At 41.2% G+C, this 22,911-nt stretch overlaps 1 protein-coding gene across 1 annotated transcript; it reads right to left on the reverse strand.

Moving 5' to 3' along the window:
* Positions 1-14,517: 14,517 nt before the first annotated feature.
* On the reverse strand, positions 14,518-21,308 carry FAM200C (family with sequence similarity 200 member C). Its single transcript, XM_004317259.4, has 2 exons — positions 20,900-21,308; positions 14,518-16,936 (listed from the first exon to the last, which is right to left on the reverse strand). Exon 2 carries the CDS (start codon positions 16,884-16,886, stop codon positions 15,105-15,107), a length of 1,782 nt encoding a protein of 593 aa, XP_004317307.1. The 5' UTR covers positions 16,887-16,936; positions 20,900-21,308; the 3' UTR covers positions 14,518-15,104.
* Positions 21,309-22,911: the final 1,603 nt, after the last annotated feature.

Raw genomic sequence — 22,911 nt, forward strand, 5'->3', positions numbered from 1 at the left:
GCCACGGACCACTACCAGTCCGTGGCCTGTTAGGAACCAAGCCGCACAGGTGAGCAGCGGGCAAGCGAGCGAAGCTTCATCTGCCGCTCCGCATTGCTCCCATTCCCGCCTGAACCATCACTCGCATTACCTCCTGAACCAACCCCCCTGCCCACAGCCCCGGTCCATGGAAACATTGTCTTCCACGAAACCGGCCCCTGGGTGCCAAAAAGGTTGGGGACCGCTGCTCTAGATGACAATACTAGGCCTCTGCCCCTAGTTGCGACAACCAAAAATATCTTCAGACATTGCCAAATGTTCTGAGAGGGGCAACATCGCCCTCCTTTGAGAACTGCTGCCCCGTGGGTAGCCCTCCTTTGGTCAGGTGGTCTTCTTGCTGGCTCCTGAATGCACCTTTATGTTTCTGTACCTCCCCTTAAGCAGTTCCCTCTAACTATTACCTGTCTTCCACAAAGCCTTACCCATATGTCTACTAGAAATGCATGGCTTTTCTCTGCCCAGCATCCCTCTGTCCTTTGGGCAATTTGTACTGGGTGACTCATGTGTTTTGAGTGGTAGAGGAAGAGTGCTCTGCCTGCCCAGGCATGTGGACCAGGTACCCTTTCCTGTGCCCAGTTAAGAGCCCAGATGGTGGATGTGAGACCCAAGCAGAGCCAGCCAGTCTTTCCATGGGCTTTCCGTGACACAGCCCTCTTTTCTTCTGAATTGTTAACTGTAAGTACAGAGCCCTGGGCTGCCACCGGCAGGGAGCCTGCCATTTGGAGAGAGCCTGCTTATGGCAGGAGACAATGACATCAATACACAAGTAGGAGCAGATTCAAGAAGAACTGAGAGGTGGAGGGAGAGTTCTGTGAGCACATTATTAGAGCCCTTAGTTCAGAGACTTGTGCTAAAGCATTCACATTCGTATATTCTCTCTCTCTCTTTAAGCTAGTTTGGATTGTTTCCGTCAGTTACTACGGAAAGAGTCCTAATGTAATTTCCTTCAATGCTTGGTTCAAATCTCTCCTCTTTCATGAAATCCTTTCAACACAGGACAGTCTGAAGAAAATGCTTGCTTTGAATCCGTAATTGTTGGTTTTCTGGAGCCAGCAGCCAGTTCTGTGCCTCTCTTCCCAACTTTGAGTTTAGTGACGTCATGCTGCCATTTGAAATCATCATAGTGAGAATAATTACACCACGGAAATCCACAAATACTACAAATCAAGGCTCTCTTTTTCCCACCTCAGCCTGTTTACCAGCGCGCCACCGTCTAAATCTTCTCAGTTGTACCACCCATTTCGATATTAATCATGTGCTAATTCATGACATCTTTTGCTTTTTGAATATGGTGAGGTTGGGACAAGTGCCCCCAACATACGCTGCATGTGAGTCTTCAGAATCTCAAAGGAGGAAGGGTCCTGAGAAATAATTTGGTCCATGGTCTTCATTTCATACACAAGGACGAAGAGGTCCAGAGACATTCAGTGACTTAGTAGTCAGTTGTGGAGTCAAGGCCAAGTCCAAGATCTTTTTTTTTTTTTTCCCCAAGATCTTTTGACTTACGTGCATTATTAAAATGCGGGCCTTCCTAGTCTTCCTGTATGTCTTTTTCAACCTTTCCTTTCTCTGGTTTGGGTACAGAAGAGCGTTTAAAAACGATGTTGAATCATTCCAAACTGCTAATGGCCAAGATCCAAGTTGTCAGTGCTTACTTTCAACAAGGGACTTTGGGGCTGTGAAGTCTCCAGAATGAGATAATTCCAGATGGGGTCTTACTAATGTGGCAGCACTGGGAGACAGCTGTTAGTAGACGGGACTTGCTGCCTTTGCATGGAAAGAGCATGATGTTGGAGTGAAGGCTGGCTGCTCTGTGTATTATATCACTTAGAATGAAACAAGATGATAGTTGAACTGTAAGGAAAGTTTTGCGGATTTATAAAAATTTAAAATACACAATTTTGTTTTTTCTGGCTGCGTTGGGTCTTCGTTGCTGTGCACAGGCTTTCTCTAGTGGCGAGCGGGGGCTACTCTTCGTTGCTGCGAGCTGTGTTCTTCGTTGCTGGGCTTCGTTGCTGTGCGTCTTCGTTGCTGGGCTTCTCATTGCGGTGGCTTCTCTTGTTGCGGAGCATGGGCTCTAGGTGCGCGGGCTTCAGTAGTTGCAGCACGCGGGCTCAGTAATTGCGGCACACGGGCTCGGTAATTTCGGCATACGGGCTCAGTAATTGTGGCGCTTGGGCTCTAGAGCGCAGGCTCAGTAGTTGTGCCACACGGGCTTAGTTGCTCTGTGGCATGTGGGATCTTCCTGGACCAGGGAGCAAACCCGTGTCCCCTGCCTTGGCAGGCGGATTCTTAACCACTGCTCCACCAGGGAAGTCCCACAACTTATTTTTTAATATAGCTGTTCTATTTCCTGTAATTATTTCTTGGAAGTGTGCATAAGGATATCCATTGCAACCTTGTTTGAACTAATAAAAGACTGGAAACAATCTAAATGCCAAGTAATAGGGGACTAATTAATCATTATACATACATACATAGAGGCAGAACTCTTTGTACTATTATGGAATTATCTTCAAGACATATTGTTTAGTGAGAAAAATAAGAAGCAGAACAGTGTGTATAGTTTGCTACCATTCAAATTAAAAAAAGAAGAGGTGGGGGCTTCCCTGGTGGCGCAGTGGTTGAGAGTCTGCCTGCCGTTGCAGGGGACATGGGTTCATGCCCCGGTCTGGGAAAATCCCACATGCCGCAGAGTGGCTGGGCCTGTGAGCCATGGTCGCTGAGCCTGCGCGTCCGGAGCCTGTGCTCCGCAACGGGAGAGGCCACAACAGTGAGAGGCCCGCGTACCGCGAAAAAAAAAAAAAAAAAGAAGAGGTGAGGAAAACACAGACACACATGTTTGTATGAACACAATTTATCCCTAGGAGGATATACAAAAAATTGCAACAGCAGACGTTGTCTCTGGAGAGAGGGACTGGAAAACAGCAGTAAGAGAGAGGCGTATTTTTTCGCTTAGGTCTTTTGGAACAATTTTTTTTTTGTTTTTTAAAGAAAACTGGAACCATGATTTTTTTTTTTTTTTTTTTTTTTGTGGTACGCGGGCCTCTCACTGTTGTGGCCTCTCCCGTTGCAGAGCACAGGCTCCGGACGCACAGCCTCAGCGACCATGGCTCATGGGCCCAGCCGCTCCGCGGCATGTGGGATCCTCCCAGACCAGGGCACGAACCCGTGTCCCCTGCATTGGCAGGCGGACTCTCAACCACTGCGCCACCAGGGAAGCCCCTCCATGATTTTTTAAAATTAATTAATTAATTAATTTTTGACTGCGTTGGGTCTTCGTTGCCACGTGGCATTTCTCTAGTTGCAGCGAGTGGGGGCTACTCTTCGTTGTGGTGCGCGGGATTCTCATTGTGGTGGCTTCTCTTGTTGCGGGGCACGGGCTCTAGGTGCGGGCTTCGGTAGTTGTGGCTTGCAGACTCTAGAGCGCAGGCTCAGTAGTTGTGGCGCATGGGCTTAGTTGCTCTGCGGCATGTGGGATCTTCCCGGGTCAGGGCTCGAACCCGTGTCCCCTGCATTGGCAGGCGGATTCTTAACCACTGCAACACCAGGGAAACCTGAACAATTTGATTTTTAAAACAATGGAAATCTTTTACTTACTCAACACTCCTCCCCCCAATAAAATAAAAAATAAGGAAATGCCGTATTGCAGTTTTTAGAAATTCTTCCTTTGCTGTGATGGATGAGCCAGATCTGGGGATGTGGCAGAGAGTTTAGGGAGTTAATAATAATAAACCCCCAACAATTATAGACTTTCTTTTTAAAAAAACATTTTCAAAGAACAGTCTCTTGCAGTCTTCCAAGTTTGGGACAAGTATTTTCCCCATTGTATAGTCGAAGGAGCTGAGGCCCAGAAGCAGGGCCATCTTCCCAAGGTTACACAGTGGGCGAGGGGCAGAGTTGGAATGAGAGCTCATATCTCGCCCAGGCATAAATTCCTTCTTCTAGACAGTGTTTAGCTGGGCAGAGGGCTTCAACAAGCAGAGTAGTTTTCACGGGAAGGAAAAGAAGAACCAGAGAGTTATAAGAAGCTCTTCTGGCCTGAGGTTTCGGAAGAGTTAAAGGCCTTGAGACAGCTACAATCCCAGAGCAAATGAAGTCAGACCAAAATAGACACCACTTATATTCTAGGGGAAATGACCCAGAAAAGATTCAGCCAGTTTCCAGATGTAGCTTGAAAGGCTTCAGTTGGAGAGACTTCATTTTGGAACCTCATGCAAAAACCTCTCTTGATGAGGTTTCTCAACTCAGTATGTGGATCAGAAATGAACAGACATTTGATTTGAGGGAGATGCTCTGCTAAGAAGGTCTAGAGGCTTGTGCTTTGTAGAATCAAGCTTAGAGAAAGTAACCTATGAATGAGTATAGAAATAAAGGCTTTGCCATGCTTTGCCAGCATAATTTTGGGAGGGAATATGAGAAACATAGGGTCTATCCCCGCCTTTTGGCTGAGATGAAAAGCAGAAATCCCAGACTGAGGAAATGAGGCTTGATGAAACTGCATAAATGAGATTTAGCTAGTGGCTAAAAGAAATGTTTTATCTGTTAGCTGTTGTGAAGTGGAAGGAGACTAATTTCTCAAAATCTGTGTTTTAAAAGACTTCTACACATTTCTTTTAAATAATATTCAGAAGACACTTAACTCTACATGTCTCATCCACTTAATTTATTATGGGTATGATAAAAAATTTAAAACATTAAAGCATACAAGAGTGTGTCTACCGTGCTACTGCTTATGAAGGAAAAAGGTTACACACACAGACACACACACACACGTTTATGTGTAACCACAATTTGAAGACGTGTAGCCTGGTAGCCTTGGCTGTGTCTTGGAGGAGAACTGTGGAGCTGAGATGGGGTGGGAGGTACAGCCTTCACTGTACTGTCTCAATTTACCAGATGCCTGTTTTACATATTAAAAATAAAACACACTCTTAAAAAACCTCAAAGGGAAAAACGTAGCTTTATAATGGAGAGATGTGGCGGCCACGCTGTTAACCAAGTAGGGAAATTTAGCATTACCAAGGGCATAAAACCTGGCATTATATGATACATCCAGGGTTTTAACCTGAATATAATTAAGCCTTCACACCTAACCTCTGATTAGCAGAAAGTATAGGGAATAGAGAAACTAGTTAAACAACACAGGAGAAAACAGTCAATTCAGAGAGTGGGACATTCTTTAAAATGTTAAATGTCATGGAAATATTAAAAGGTGGTTCAAAAAATTAGGAATAAAAGATATTTTGGGGGCAATTGGAAGAACTTTGAATATGGTCTGATTATTAGACATATTAGGGAATTATTGTTAATTTTCTTGTGTGTGAATAATGGTTTTGTGGTTATATAGGATAATGTCCTTATTCTTAGGAGATGCAGTGCTGAAGTATGGAGGGGAGAAGACACATGGTGTTGGGAAGTTACTTTAAAATGGTTCAGAAAACACACATGAATGCACAGACACTCACACACATGAACCCCCCCCCCCCCCACACACACACACAAAACAGAGTTGGTTATTAAGCTATAGTCTTACCTTCAAACTCAGCTATGTGATGTAAGGGCTGGGACTTTGCAAATCACATTTCTTCTTTGCCAGCGGGCCTTCTGTTAGTCTGCCAATAGGGGGCATTAGAAGGGCACTGGCAGTCTAGAGGAGCCACAAAGAGCTTGCTTCTTTCTGTTTTGCTTCCTGTTACTCTCAGCCTGCCTGAGCAACAGTTCCTCACCCTGGCAATGAAAGTTATTTCCTGTAGGAGCAGCTGGTTTAGGTTTACATTTTTTCCACAGTCTCAGAATACAGCCTGTCTTCAGATATACCTGTATCAGCTGGCAAAGCCTTCTCTAACCCAGCTCCATGGGACCCTTCATCCAAGCTTCTAAATTCTATTAATCCCGAGCTCTTCTCCCAGCCCTAGGGATGGTAACTGCTTTCTGTGTTTATACAGTATTCCTTTTACCTTTCCAGTTCTCCGATACCTGGTTCACAGTTCTTTATATTAAATTTTCTCTGCAAAAGTAACTGGTGGAGTTTGTGTCTCCTGACTGAACCTTGACTGATACAGAAATTGGAACTAGGAGTCTCAGGAAACAGACCCTTTTCTTAGGTGTTTGGGTTTGTCTTTAGACTTGAATGCAATGTTGAGCTCCTTGTCATGGAAATGGGATGCTAGTAACTCATGGCATGGAGTGGCCCTGATTAATCTAATTATTGGCTGTAGATTATTGTGATAAAGAACCTCCTGAAGCAGGTACCTTGGGGGACCAAGTGGCTGCTGGGAATAATGACGACCTACAGGGACTGTGGGGCGGGATGCCTCCTTCTGAGTGCTCTGGAGTGTGTACAGAAAGAAAACAACACACTCAGCCCTTTAAAGTCTCAGCCCAAGTCCTGGTCAGAGAACTAGAGAGATTCTATGGCAGCTCTAAAAGTATCGCAAATCTGTTGGAGCTGCAAATTCAGACACAAGATTTAATTGTGATGGTTGTAGAATTTAATGTAAATTGAGCTCACAGCCTATGTCTCTCAGTGAAAGTTAGGATGAGGGTTGGGAGTGTCCCCAGGACTTGGAATGAGGACATCTGCGTGGACACAGATGAAACTGAGAATCTGAACCCCTAAGTCACTCTGAGCCTTCCATGCCTTCACCTTCTGTGTCTGAGATTAGGTTTCCTTTGCTTGAAGTCCTTGTAATACTCTCACCGGAGGCAGGTGACTTTCAAGGAGATGCCTGTACTCTTCAAGACCTACCCCACCACTCCTTGCTGCCACTAGACCCATAACCAGGGTCAGATCCAGCATATTCCAAGGGAACAAGTACAAAGTCTGAACCTGGAGGGAAGAACTTATAATCCAAAAGAACTGGAAGACTTTTATAATTTGTATAGGCAGAAACCAGGTGAATATATGTGGGAATGGGATTCTGAGAGCATTAGATGGAAAAAGGCAGAATGTAACAGGCCAAATTTACTGATATGGGTGTATGTATCAGGGATTCTGGATTTAATATGTTAGCTCATGTAAGAATTTACTTACTTGGATAACTTGAACTCAACAGTGACCTACATATAATGAGTTTGAGATCCCAGAACTTCCCTGGCACAATGTAGAGAAAGGAATTAAAAGACCTGGGGAGATAGAAATGTTGCTAAACTTATCACGTGTGACCTTTGAACTTCCCTCACCCACTTCCCCCCCCCCCCAACTATATGGTTGAAGAGGGCCCAGAGGACACTCATTCCCTGAGATATTGAGCAATACATTAGTGAGGAGATCACTGATATCCTTGGAAATCTCTGTGGTGGCTTTTCTCTGTGGGCTTGTATGATGGTAGAAGATGCTGCCACTGAGATGAGTTCATTGATTTCAGTGGGGTCGATAGGATCCTGGAGTAGCTGAAGCCAAGTGGCAGTGTTCAGTCATGAGAGAGAAGGTGGATGCACTTAGTGTCCAGCAGAGACAAAATGGAAATCAGACTGTTTTGATCCACAGGGATTGTTGATAGTAGCTGTGAAGGTTAATTTTATGTGTCAGTTTGACTGGGTCATCAAGTGCCCAGATATTTGGTCCAACATTATTCTGGGTGTTTCTGTGAGGATGTTTTTGGATGAGATGAACATTTAAAGTGGTGGACTTTGAGTAAAGCAGATTGCCCTCCAAAATGTGAGTGGGCTTCATCCAATCAGTTGGAAACCTGAATAGAACAAAATGACTACCCCCAAGCAAGAGAGAATTCTGTAGATGGCTGTCTTTGGACTGGAACTGCAGCATTGGCTCTCCTGGCTCTCTGGCCTACTGGCCCACCCTGCAGATTTTGGACTTACCAGCCTCTATAATTATGTGAGACAATTCCTTCTAATCAGTCAGTCAATCCTACTGATTCTGTTCTCTGGAGAACCCTAATACAGTAGCTAAATGGTACAGTAGATCTAGGAATGGAATAGATAGGCAGTCTACTAAAACATTGCTTGATCTATGTAATGAAAAACCCTAGGGCTGGTGCCCAGAAATCTGACTAAAGTCACTACAGAGAGAGTCATAACCTCTCCTCCAGCTTCCAGACCTAAGCCAGTTGTCAGATCCAGAGCCCCTTGATTGAAGGACATGCTGAGTTCCCTTAAGAACTCCATGACACTGCCACAAGTATATACTAGAGACTTCCTCCAAGACTTCCCCAGAAACCTGCAGTCTTTAATAGGTGACTTAGTATTATGAAAAAAGGAAAGCCTCAGATCTTTTAGGGATTAAATAATAGGCACTGGCCCTGAATTGATGCTAATTCCTGGGACCAAAATACTACGATGGTCCACCAGTCAAAGTGAGAACTGGTGGTGGTCAGATAATGAATGGAGTATTGGCCCAAGCTAAAATTACAGAGAGCCTAGTAGGTCTGTGAACCCAGTGGTTATATCTCTACTTCTTAAATGTGTAATTGGAATAGATATATTCAATTCCTGGCAGAACCCCCAGATTTGCCCTCTGATCCATGGAGTGAGGCCTATTATGGTAAAAAGGGACAAGTAGAAGTCCCTAGAAGTTCCCTTCCCTACCAGGGTAGTAAACCAAAATCAACACCACATTCCTGGAGGAAACTGCAGGGTTTAGTGCCACCATCAAAGGCTTAATATCTGTCACATCCCCATTTAAATTCACCTGCTTTTCCTGTGCAGAAGGTTGTTGGATCTGGAGATTGACTATGGATTACTGCAAACTTAACAGATAATGACTCCAGTTGCAGCTACTGTTCCAGATGTGTATCTCTACGAAAGAGAGTCAGCATAACCCTTGGCAACTCGTATACCATTAGTGACCTGGCAAATACTTTTTCCCCCTCTATATCAATTTCAGTGAATAACGCAAGCAGGTTGTTTTCACCTTGCAGAACCAAGAGATCACCTTCACAGTTCTGCCCTAGGGCTACATCGACTTAATGTCTGTGATAATCTAATCTGCAGAGATTTTGATAATCTTGACATTTCACAGATCATCAAATTTGCCCACTTCACTGATGACATACAGATGGCATCTGATAAGAAGGTAGAAGCAAGTACTTTAGATGCCTTAGTAAAATGCATGTGAGCCAGAGAGTGGGAAATAAACCTCATAAAAATTCAGGGACTCATCCACCTTGGTGAAGTTTCTGATGTGCAAAGGAGTGTATGTTAGTCTGCTTGGGCTGCCATAAGAAAATACCATAGACTGGGTGGCTTAAACAGCAGAAACTTCTCAGTTATGGAGGTTGATAAATCCAAGATCAAGGTGTGGCAAGGTAGGTTTAATCCTGAGGCCTCTTTTCCTGGCTTGTAGGAGGCCGCCACCTTTCTGTGTGCTCACATGACCTCTTCTTTATGCGCCAGAGAGAGAGCAAGCGTTTCATAAAGGCATTAATCCCACTGGGCCAGGCTCCCACCCTCATGACTCCATCTAAACCTAACTACCTCCTCCCAAAGGCACATCTTCAGATGTCACACACTGGGGCTTAGGATTTCACCATATGAATTTGGGGGTGAACACAGACATTCAGTTCATAACAGAGTGTGGCAACAGACTGACACCTATGGAACTTACTGGTCTTGTCATGTACTTCATCACTCAGAGGCACCTGGTCTGTTAGAATGATAGAATGAGCTACTTAATACTCAGTTACTAGCAACTGGGAGAAAAGAATCTAAAAAGATAAAGTTCTATCTTGTAGGATGCAAATGTGCTTTGAATTGGTAACCTATGAATATACTTCTTTTTTTTAATCCCCCAAGCCAGAATACATTGGTCTGGGAATCAAGGGATGGGCACCTAATAATTCACAGAAATTTTGCTTCCCATTGCTGTGACTGTGACTCTTGATATTTTGGAAGTCTCGGTTCCCAAGGGAGAAATGCTTTCACCAAAGGACGTAACAGTTTTCCACTGAACTGGGAGTTGATACTGCTGGCTGACCGTATTTGGCTAGTGCTGTGGGGTTAATGCCAGTGGGCCTGAAATTGGTCTGGTCAAGGCATGGCATGTCCTGATGAATAGTGTCGCTTTCTAACCGTGTATCTGAGGAGTTTCAGGGTGGTTTGTATCAATTTGTTATCATTGTTTACTGTAACAGTGATATAGATGCGACTTACACCTGGAGACTTCTTCTATACCCCCTCAATCCCACACACACACACACAAAAACAAACCTTGGTGGTTGGGGCTAGTCATTAGGCAACAGAATAATTAATGGCACTGTTACTAAATTTGAGGAGCTGAGACTGTGTTTTCCTCATTCTGGAGAGAAGGTAAGAGCATCTTTATTTGTACAGAGATAGTTACCTCTTAAGAGAACCACAAACCTATGCTTATTGTATAGAAATTCAATTATGGATAGAAGGATGACTGGCCAAAGAGATGGGCTGTGCTGGTTACTAAGCTCTTGTCTTTCAGCTTCAGACCCACCCATGTCCTGTAATCTGCTTTGTCATGCTGCGGCTGGGACCTCACAAAGTACATTTCTTTATCACCTAGCTTTCTGTTAGGCTCTGCAAATAAGGGGTGCAAGAGACATAGTGGAAACGTAGAGGAAGGACCAGTGATTTACTCCCTCCTCATTTGCTTCCTACTGCTGACAGTATCCTCCCTGCAGTGGTTCTTCACCCGGGGAAGTGAGAGTTAGTTTAGGAGCAGCAATTGGTTTAAGTTTTCAGTGTTTTCACACTTCCAGAGCCGCCTCATCCTACATGCTCAGAGACGGCAGCATCAGCAGGCTGGCACCCATTCTTCAGACTTTTGAGCTCCTAAGACAGTAATACCAGTCAGGCAGGGCCTCTTCCTCAGACACTGGAGTCTCACTTCCAAGGGACCCCTCATCCAAGCTTTCACATTTTAATAATGCCAGCCTCTTTTCTTGTTCATCTAGCCCTAGTGATGCTGTTTCCTGCATTTACTATCTCTGTGACACCTCAGTATCCCCCTTTGCCTATTAAGTTCTCCAATACCTGGCCAATGATTCTTCACTGTAGATTCCTTTTATTTAAAAATTGGTACAGTTTCTGATCTTACTGGATCCTGTTTGATACATGGATACCTATACATTTATATAAACAGATAGCTATAGCAAAATGTTAACACTTTTTGAATCTAGAAAACAGCCATATAGGTGTTCATTGTATTACTCTTCCAACTTTTTGGTATATTTGAGACCTTTCATAATAAAGCATTAGGGATAAGGTCTCCTGAAAATCTGGATAAATATCAGTACCAGAATAAAAAAACCTGATAAAGGGCGAAAGTCTCCAAAATTATAGTAGAAGGAAATGATACATAGAACTGTGATTGCTCCAGAAACCAAGCTGATGCCATTACAAAAAAAAATCAAAACAAAACAAAAAAATAAACAACAAAAAGTCTATTTTTCTTTTTATATCTAGGAAAGGTTCTATCTACTATGTCACACCACCAAAATTAAGTGAATGAAATATGACCTGTAGAAAAAAATGAAAAGGTTCTCTAGAGAAAACTTGTCTGTTTCATCTTATAGGGGAGAAAAACTGAGGCCCAGGACAGGTAAGAGTTGTTCAAAATCACACGGTAAAATTAATGGAGTCAAAACTTTCCCATTAGCCATTCATAATAAGTAAGATTGGAAACCAAGTATATGAAGTAAGTCTCTTGGTTGCACGTGACAGGAAACTGCAAAAGAGGGAATTAGCCCATATAACTGAAAAGTAAAAAAGTATGACTGCATTTAGGTGTGGAAGCAATGTCATAAGGAATCTCTTTCCCTTTCTTGGCTTTGTCTCTGTTGGCTTCACCGTCTGGCAGCAAGGTTGATCACTGGAAGCTCCAGACTCACATCCTGCTAGTTTAGCAAGTATAGCATCTTTCCCATTAATTCCACCAAAGTACTGGAGCTGACTCTAATTAGCCAGGATGGGGCCATACAGACTGACAGGGTGGTAAGGAAAGTTCCTCAAAGAAAAATAAGGGTGCTATTAAAAGAAGCAAGTGAATGATTGAATCAATGCTGAGCAGGGCAAAATGAGAGATGACTGGTCTGCCAGACCTCTTGACTCCTATATGCTGAGGGCTATCGAGTTTAACCTGCTAGTAAGTAGCTGAGACAGGACTGGAATCCATTTCTGTGTTAGAGTAAGACTTAGAGCAAAACTGTGAAATGAAAGGGAAATAACCTTAGGTTCTCAGAAAGTACTCTCAGAAGATAAAGTACAAAATACAATGAATTCGACAATTACCTTATACAGTCCTTCAAATTAAGGTAGCCTTTGAAAGCTTCAAGTTTTTCTAAATGCTTGGTAGATATTAAAGCCAAGCTTACAATATTTTGGTATAATTTAATGCTAAAGACTATAATATAAATAAACTATAAATAAACTATAGTTTAAACTATAAATATCCAGACCCTATTAAAAAAAAAACTGAGATGTAATTTACATATCATAAAGTTCACCCTTTAAAAGTATAAGTCTATTTGGTTTTGATTCCCATTGGATTGTCTGAAAACACTGACCTATCCATTCACTTCAAGTGGCTTTTGGTGGCTTAGGAAAGCAGCCAAGATGTCAAAAATCCACGTGGTCAAGTCAGTTTTAAGCAAAAAGCCCTTTTTATCTTCTCTTTCCCACTGTTTCTCAATGATTTCTTGCAGGCTGGTAGTTATTGGCTCCATGAGAGTTGTCACCAATTTTGTCACCACCAGAGGCTCAGGTGGGGCATTTTTAATTTGAGCTACTAATCCCTTTTCTAGAGATGTTTAAAATCAGGTATTTGGGAAAATCTGTAATGAGAGTAAGTTTGCTTTCAACCAGTCATGCACTGAGAGTGACATCTGCTGGTCATAAAGATTATTATTTATACTGTTTTGACTCCTTTTTGCAATTTATCAACGACCTCATATTATTAAAATATAAGAAAAACAATTATGTCTTCCTTGGAAGAAAAAGAAACGAACACATAGGACTTATATATGCCAATATATGTACCACTGTGGGAGATTTTTTAAATTAAAAAAAAAAAATCTAAGTTTCCTCTTCATTTTATCAGACACAGCAGTCTCATTCATTTGATCAGGGGAAAATGAACTGCTGTAGAATTTGAAAAAGAATTAAAAACTCGGTTAGCCATTTCCTTTAAAGTGTCCTTTGGGTTTTTGTTTCAGAGCAGAAACTAATGAATTCAGTCTAAGAGAAAACTGTAGTGGACCTAACAAAAGACTGGCTATCTCGGGTCGTTTGCTTTTGGCATTTCATCCTAATCTTGCTATTGTATTGTTAGGTCCCAGGCTTCATTCATACCCTTGCTCCCATTCCTACTTCCTTCCTATCTTTAGATATGGATACATATTAAACTTTATACATACTCTTCCAGATTTATTCCTGTATTAGTTTTGGAAATTTCCTCCACTGCTCTTGATGTCAGATTATACTGGGAAAAATTAGGACTTACATTTTCTAACTATATTTTTATAGAAAAGAAGGCATGTATTTATATTTATTGATAAAGCATTTTGATGGACAGTGATAAAGTTTAGTTTTGTGTAGGAAATATAAAATTCAATTTGTGTACTCAAGTGACATCTAAATTTGATAGTTGGACTTCATTCCCCTTCAAGTTTAAAAAAAAAATTTCAAAAGTGCTATGATTACCCACCTTATAAACTTTGTGGATACCCCTGATTCTTTCCATGTGATAAATTCCTAGGTAAATTGAGGAAAAATCCTCAATCAAAGGGCTACGAAGCATCAAGAGGAATGAAAATTAGTACTATGATAACAAAAAAATAGGAAGTAGTAGGAGAGGACATGGATGTTTTATAAATTCAGTCCTTACCTATTATCTAGAGGAGTCAACACATAACTTCTAAATCTGATAAATCAAAACTGGCCTATGTATTTGGTATCATATTACTTAGATATATGGGTGGGACCATAAAATGTTAAAGCAGAAATGGTTAAGGTAACTGGGTAGGAAGGGGACTGTGGCTTTTCATTATAGGGCTCATTTCTTCTCCAGCCTTGAGCATATTGTACTTGGATAAAACATTAAATTTTGAAATAAAAAATGTTAGTTTATTCACATTTAAAAATAAATCTAGCCAAATTATCATCCAGGAAATTATATTAACCTAGATTCCCATGGGGAGCTTTTTGGTGGCCCTGAATTACTACAGTGACTTCATGTCAATTTCTTTAGTATTTATATTCTGATCCATTCAAAAGTTTTGAACTATCTTAGAAAAATGCATACAGCATAAGGTGTAAAATAAGTGAGGCAACTGGGGTAAAGGAAAAATAAGTGTAGGAAAAATAAGATGAGGTGAGAGGACCAAAGTATCCATTGGAACCATATGGAAAGCTGGTTAAGAATGAAGATCCTTGATCTTGTCCAGACCAGTTAAATTAGAATCTCTCAAATAGGGCTCTGGGATCTCCTCTTCAGCAGCCCTGATGACTTGGAGTCTGGATGTAATGTAAAAGAAGACAAAGAGTGACTAACAGGATATTAGGATGTTTATTAATGTCATGGAATTTAGAGCATAGGAACTAAGAGGAATGGACATTGTGAGACTAACTCCAAAGAATACATTTAAAAATAAATCTTACATTAACTAGGGCCATCCCTTCTCTCACTATAACATTTCATAATCCTCTTCTGATTTCATTAACCTCCCCAAAACAGCCCTCAAGGACATGGGAGGACTCAGTCTGTCATTTCATCCTTTGACTTTTAACATGAGATGCATGTTCTGGGAGGTCTTTTTCTCTTGGCTCTATTCGTAGCCTATTGTACCATTTAGCTTGGATATTGTAGTGCTCGAGTGTCTTTTTTTATGTATCACATCAAAAGGTTAAACATACTTAGAAGAATTCTATGTATCAGCAGCACTTAATCTTTTCTGCTGCTTGTGCTTTTATTCTCAAAACATATTTTCACATCTCACGTGAAAATTAAAAGTTAAAAATGCTAAACTTTTAAAGGATTTGGTATATCATAAATATAAAAGAGACAGAATTATAACTTAATTTTACAATGGAATTAAGAATATATTAAAAATTATACATTGAAAAAGTCTATCAGCTTACAGTGACTTCTGTAGCTGTAGTTTTTGTTCAATGATGTCTGAGAAACGAGGAACTTTTTTTGAAATAGCCACACGGATGTCATCACTCATAGTCACGTAGCTTCTGGACTTTGTTTTAAAATGCAAGAGTGATGAAAATCCCAACTCACAAAGATATGTAGTTGCAAACGGTATAAGGATTTTTAGAGCTGTCTTTGCTAGGCTTGGAAACACTGTGAATTGAGCACACCAGAAATCCTCAAGCTTCATTGTCTCAAATTCCATTAGGATTTGGCCACTAGCTCGTAATTCAGCAAGATCATTTTTCATTAAATAGCCATCATCAACAAAGTCCAAATTAAAAAGAAATGGATCCAGTATCCATTTACTTGCCTCATCAAGATCTCCAACAGAGAAATATCCGTGGAAGAAGTTGCTCAACTGTTGCAGGTGCACTGTTATTTCAGCTGCAATGCATATTGCTTCATTATCTGAAACAACAATTTCTTCAAGAAAAGGAAAGTTGGTAAAATTTCTTTTCTCAATTCGTTTTAGCCAAAATGGAAACTTCCTAACAAAAGCAGACAACTTCTCTCTAGCTGATACTGTGTTCATTCCAGTCCTTTGCATAGATGCACTAAGTTCATTTAGGTGTTTGAATAAATCTGCAAGGTATGCTAGGTGAATTTTAAACTCTTTGTTTTCAAAGCCATCAACTAAATTGCTGCTTTGGTGGTGAAGAAACTGATTTATTTCTTCATACATTTCAAAAATATGAGTAAGTATTTGGCCTCGGGAAAGCCACCTCATTTCAGTATGGAAAAGGAGAACACTATACTCTATTCCAATTTCTTCAAAAAAAGCCTGAAACAGGCGATGATTTGGAGCTCGCCCTTTGATAAAATTTATTACCCTCACCACAGTAAAAAGAGCATCCCTCAGTTTTGTAGGCAGTGTCTTTGTAACAAGTTCATGAGGGTTCAACAAACAATGTGTGATCACGATATGAGGTACCTCTTTTTTCATACAGGAAACAAATTCTGAATTTTCTCCTAGGATAGAAGAGGCACCGTCAGTACAAACAGAGCCACATACATCGAGTGCTATCTTATGCTTCAAAAAGAAGTCTCTGAACAGATTGAACACAGCTTTTCCCTTCACTGTTAACTGCAATGGTTCACAGAACAGGAATTCTTCTACGATCTCTCTTTCCTTTATGTATCGCACAAATGCCATTAGCTGACTGCAGTCATCCATGTCTGTTGTCTCAGCAAGCTGAATACCCACTTTAAGAGGACTGGCTTTGATATCTTCTAGAACTTGCTGTAAGATATCCTGGCTCATTTCATCAATCCTAGAATGGATCACATCATCTGATAAGGATACCTGCTGAAGCTTCTTTTGTGCATCTGGTCCCAAAACTATTTGTGCTATTTCCAGGGCACAAGGTTTCACTAATTTTTCAGCTATTGTATGAGGATTCTTCTCCTTGGCACATAAATACGCAAACTGATATGATGCCTGTAGTAAGGTATCCTCCTGAGATGCAACTCCAAATGCTTTCAGGGTTTCACTCTGATCAGATGGTGTTGGCACATGTTTCAGGCTATTGAGATCGTGCCCACCTATACCACCATGCTGTCTGTTAAAATGGTCAGACAGTTTTGATGGTCGGAGGTCAGCGTTTGAAAATACAGAGTTACACAATACACACTGTGGGCGCTGAGTTCCATCAACCTCCGTTGTGCAGGTGAACCAGTAACGAACATAGTCATCGTCCCATTTGCGTTTCTTCGACATGGCACCCCAAAATTCTCACGTAGTATTCCAGAGGTGTCGCAGATTTTTTGCTTTGGAAGTAAAATATAACCCAGACATTAAAAACCAGTGGCTAGCTGAATTAAAACAAAGCCACATCACATGCCATCCTGTCATCTGTGTACATGTCAAGAAATATCCTGCAACATGTCAATTCAAAGTAAGCCATGACAGCATGACAGCCCAACTTAAACCTAGCAAACTCACAGCTAAAGCCCTGGAATAAATACCTTGCCAGCAAGTTATATACGAGAGATTAGGGCTTATGCAAATTGTGATTACCCATAAATTCTCTATTGATGAATTGCAGTTACGGCTTAATTTGTTTTCAATGATGTATGTTCCAAACAAATCTGGTACATTTTGTATCCCCAGAAAAGGCATCTCACTACCACCCCCTTCTTTGCATCTTATGCCAAGGATGTATGCACACCCCCAGTTATGAACTAGTGAATAGAGAAGGGAGTAATTCACTAAATACTGTAAGGAAGGGCAGAGTTTGACATGGTGGCCAGTTCTTTCTAATAGTTAAGGATTAAACAGGTCTATAAAACTATTTGATCCTTGAGTGGCTTTGACTCCAACTTAAGCAGAGAATTTCAAACAGTTCTGACCAAGCCACCCTTGACACAGAAGTAGGATACACACTATCAGTCCATGATTCACACTGTCCATATAAAAAAGCAAAACAAGTTGCTCAGGAGAAACACAACTATTCTTGTTACTGAAACTTCAGAAAAAGCTCTCTCATAGAAGAAAAGCCTTAATTACAGTACGACAGGATGTAGAAGGCAGTGGTTCTCTAGTTTAGTGAGTGGAGGAATCATATAAGTCTCTTGTGAAAATGCAGATTCTTGGACCCCACCCTGAGATATTCTGATTCCCTAGCTCTGGAGTAGGGGCCCCAAATCTGTATTCTAAATAAGTATTTTAGATAAGTCTTATGAATAGTACCTAGAACAGTAATCTCTAACAAGAGATGCCTATCACAATCATTGGGAGCCCCTTTGAAAGTATACATGTCCCTATACCACATCAGAATTAATAAATCATCATCTCCAAAAGTAGGACAAAAGAATCTAAAATAAAGCTGTCCAGGTGATTCTGATACACATCCTACTACATAGACAGATTTAGAGAAATGAAACATATCCTCGGGCCAATTCCTAGCTTACTGATATTCTAGGTTGCTAAGTAAACACTAAATGCTTCAACAGGCAATTATGTTTTCTGAGTTGATGACAACTTCTTACGAAAATTGAGGGACCTAACATTTCTCCAAAAAAGACATATGGATGGCCAAAAAATACACAAAAAGATGCTCAACATCACTAATTATTAGAGAAATGCAAATCAAAACTATACCTCACCTCACACTGGTCAGAATAGCTGTCATCAAAAAATCTACAAATCTGCTAGAGAGGGTGTGGAGAAAAGGGAACCCTCTACACTGTTGGTGGGAATGTAAATTGGTACAGCCACTATGGAGAACAGTATGGAGGTTCCTTAAAAAAACTAAAAATAGAGCTACCATATGACCCAGCAATCCCACTCCTAGGCATATATCTGGAGAAAACCATAATTCGAAAGGATGCATGCACCCCAATGTTCATTGCAGCACTATTTACAATAGCCAGGATGTGGAAGCAACCTAAATATCCATCGACAGAGGAATGGATAAAGAAGATGTGGTACATATATACAATGGAATATTACTCAGCCATCAAAAGGAACAAAATAGTGCCATTTGCAGAGACATGGATGGACCTAGAGACTGTCATACAGAGTGAAGTCAGAAAGAGAAAGACAAATATCATATAATATTGCTTATATGTGGAATCTAGAAAAACGGTACAGATGAACTTATCTACAAAGCAGAAATAGAGTCACAGATGTGGAAAACAAACTTATGGTTACCAAGTGGGGTAGGGAGGGTGGGATGAATTGGGAGATTGGGATTGACATATATACAGTACTATGTATAAAACAGATAACTAATGAGAACCTACTGTATAGCATAGGGAACTCTACTCAGTGCTCTGTGGTGACCTAAATGGGAAGGAAATCTAAAAAAAGAGTGGATATATGTATATGTATAACTGATTCACTTTGTTGTATAGCAGAAACACAACATTGTAAAGCAACTATACTCCAATAAAAACTAAAAAAAAGTCATAAATGAAACATTAAAAAGATTTAAATTAAAAAAAAAAAGAAGAAAGTAAGTTGAGGGACCTAAAAAGAAAGACATGCCTTTTTTTCTTTCTCCCTCCTGAGCAATGAGTAAAGGTGTGATCCACAGGTAGACTCAAATATACCTTAGAAAACCTTTCTATCTCCCACGTAAATAAGTGATCCCCTAAATTTCCAGAGTTCTGTGCCACAGAATGTGGCTGAAATAATGTAACAGGAGTACATTTAAATCCAAATGCCCACTTTGGCCATTAAAAAAAAACACAGTTAAGTAAGCCAAGAATATTAAGGCATTAGCTTTCTAGAGGCTCTGCCAAGAATGACTAGTTGTAAAATGCACTTCTATGTAACTAGTAAGTTGATCTGCCATATGGTTGTCGTCAGTCAGTTTAAAATTGGAAGATGTCTGCCAGTCAGTAAAGGCAATTTAAAGTTTAGAGTTGATCTTAAGCGTTCCTTTATCAAGTGATGAGTCTATGGGCCAACTGTGTTTAGAACCTCGCCTAACTGATAACAAAATGATGACATAAGCATAAAAAATGCTTATCTTTCTGTATTCTGTTATGTATATTTTGGGGAACAGAGGGAGTGAAGGAAAAAGCTTTACTTCAAATGATTTCTCACTAGAAATCATTATAGGATGAGTTTAGAGTCCATTGTTCCCCTCTCTGACTATGCTGCTCAAGTATATTCTGATTGAAGATTAACCTGTTTGGAAAAGAATTTTTAGAAAAACTCAATTATAGTATTCTTCTCCATCCCCCTCAAAAAGGGAGAATAGGTAGCAAGAATTTTCAAGACCCTCAAAGATGAACTTACTGCCCAGGAGGCTTTCTTGTGTTTTAGAAACTCACAATTTTCACTTGCTCCTTTGTGGTATTTAGCAATCACAATATCCTAAAATATGTAAACATTAAAAAAGCATCCCCTATTAAGGAATTATTGTTAACTGAAACTGTGATAATGGTATGGTTGTGTTAAAAAAAGGTCTTCATTTGTTAGAGATACAGACTTAGTTATTTACAAGTGTTAGAGATACAGACTTAGTTATTTACAAGTGAAATGATGTCTGGGATTTCCTTTGAAATACAGTACTTCAGCACACATACACAAACACACACACACACACACACACACACACACACACACTAGGGTGGAAACAGAACAGGATTGACCTTGAGTTGGTAACTGCTAAAGCTGGATGATGGGTACACATCATTACACCATTCTCACTCTATGTATGCTGGAAAATTTCCATAATAAACAGTAAAATAATCAAAAAGGTTTACTTATTAAGATAGACATAATTAGTTTTTAGAATGATTCTTTTGAGTTTGTTGAAAGCTATCTGAAGAGGCAGAATGAAAGACCAGATGTAACAGAGTAAAATGTTTTGCAAATTTATGAAGGGTAGATACGAAAAAGCATCACAATTTAGAGAAAAAAGTCAGTTACAAGTGAACATTAACATAACGGAAATACCTGAGGAAGGCTAAAACATCTATTTCAGCAGTGACAACACTAAAGTGCAGTTGTAAACCTAAAACCCCAAACCAAACACAATCCAACTTGTACCTGGCCACCGCCTATGCCCGTCCATGGTAGGTGTCGGTGTCCAGGGAGGCAGAGGATTGAATCATTACATTTTACATCGTTAAGAGCAAAAGCCAGGAGAGAAGGGACGGGAATGCAATAGCTGAGCAAATGCGCCAGAGGCAAACGCCTGGGATCCTGCCTTTGTCACTTAGGCTGGGACCTGTCCAAGCTTAAGTCCCTCAACCGGGGAGGACAATGGTACCTACCTTACAGGGCTGTTGGGAAGTTTAATTATGAGAATGCATGTAAACAACACCAGCTCGTAACTGGTAGGACCTCTTGGTGTATTATAAGGACGGAGCGTTTAGGAGGCGGCCCGGGCGAGCTAAGGACGCCGGAGGAGCGGGAAGAAGACTCTGCTCGGTCTCCACCCGCCGTCTCCTAGCCAGAGGAGCAGGCCCAAGGGATGCTCGGGCTTCTTTTAGGCGCCCGTTTCAGGCTCCAGTTCGCTCTCCGCTCAGGCTGGGGCCCAGCCTCCGGGCGCTGGAACCAGTCTAGGTGGCGGTTCCTCGTGTCCGACTCCCGAGCAGGACCTTGCAGGGCGCGGTGAAACAGCAGCGCCCGCGGCGTCCCCCGCTCCAGCCGCGCCGGGTCCCATCCGGGTTCTCGGGGGTGGGGGGGCTTCCCGCCCGCAGACCGGGCGAGGCGGATCCCGGCACGCAGGCGCACTGGCAAGCGGCTGAGGGCCCCGTTGCCCTGAGTAAGGAGCACGCGCGCTGGTTTTCTTTTCAGATGGGGGACTTGGAGCTGGGGATTTTTTGCTTATTGTGTCTGCCAGAGAGGATGAATCGTAGAATCTCGGGAATGGAAGGCCCTGTAAAGCCCACATAGTTCTACTTTCTAAAGCACTGCAGATAAAATTTTATATTGTCAGGCTTTGAGCTTGGCGATTGTAAAGCTTCAATAATTAACCATTTTCTATGTGGAATCAATGAGGAAAAAGAGAAGGGAGCGCATTCTACTTACAAATTAAACATTCAGGCAAATGGGACAAGCTGTACATTCCAGTAACATACTAATGGTGGAGGCTGAGCTTGTGTCCTCTCGCCCATGCACGTTGCCCTCCCCCCACTTCCCATTAATTAGAGCATGTGGATGAATTTGCTAAGAATCATCATTCATCTTTGAGAAACGATTTTAAATTTTATTTAAAATTCTTTTTAACAACAGACTCCTAGAGAAATAAACCCATATTAGAGAGATTGCTGAGAAAAACCCTAAAGTAGAAATGAGAAAAAGTTGAAAGAAACAAATCTAAATATAGCCCTCTTTCCTATTTTGAGGGTATTTAATGAAATCACATTTTACTCATTTTTGTATAGTTAGTCTTGGGAGAAGCATCCCACTGGGCTGGGGGAGGGGGAAGTGTCAAAGAATGTGGGACAGATACTTTATTTTCAGGTATTGAGAGTGAACCTGATAAAAAGATTGAGAGCCTGCTTAAAGTTTCTGTCAATGACAGAAATTGCAAAAGACCAGCTTGGCCCAGAAACCTGGGCCTTAAATGCTAGAGAAAGGAGTAGGCTTTAGAGTCAGAGACTTGGGTTTATGTTCTGGCCCCAACACTTTTTACTGTTAGGACTTGAGCAAACCACCTGGACTCATTAAGTCCTTATGCTTACTGTGAAATATGGATATCATCCATTACTCACCCCATGAAATTCTTTTGAGGAGATAGCATGTGAAAACTACATTACATAGTTCCAGCACTCAAAAGGCAGCTATAATTGAGATAATAAAATCAAAGTTCATATCTTGAGTAATGTCCTAGATATTACCTTTTATCCAAAATGAAACAGAAATAAGACATGATTTCATATATTACAGAATTCTTCCTAAAATCAGAGTAAATTAGGTTTCAAGAAGAGGGAACAGAAGCCCTAACAGAAATGTTCGGTGACACATTTTTTAGAGTCCTGAAATTGTTTAAAAAAAATATTTTATTTATTTAGGCTGTGCTGGGTCTTAGTTGTGGCACATGGGATCTTCAGTTGCGGCATGCAGGATCTTCTTTTAGTTGCAGCACGTGGACTCTTAGTTGCAACATGCATGTGGGATCTAGTTCCCCGACCAGGGATCAAACTCAGGCCCCCTGCACTGGGAGCGTGGAGTACCCACTGGACCACCAGGGAAGTCCCTCCTGAAATTTTCTAATTCAAACACACAGAAGCTAACCCAGGCTTCCTGCCAGTCCTATAGATCACCTGTCTGCCAAGTA

The sequence above is a fragment of the Tursiops truncatus genome, chromosome 3 (genome assembly GCF_011762595.2).
Source record: "Tursiops truncatus isolate mTurTru1 chromosome 3, mTurTru1.mat.Y, whole genome shotgun sequence".
NCBI lineage: Eukaryota > Metazoa > Chordata > Mammalia > Artiodactyla > Delphinidae > Tursiops > Tursiops truncatus.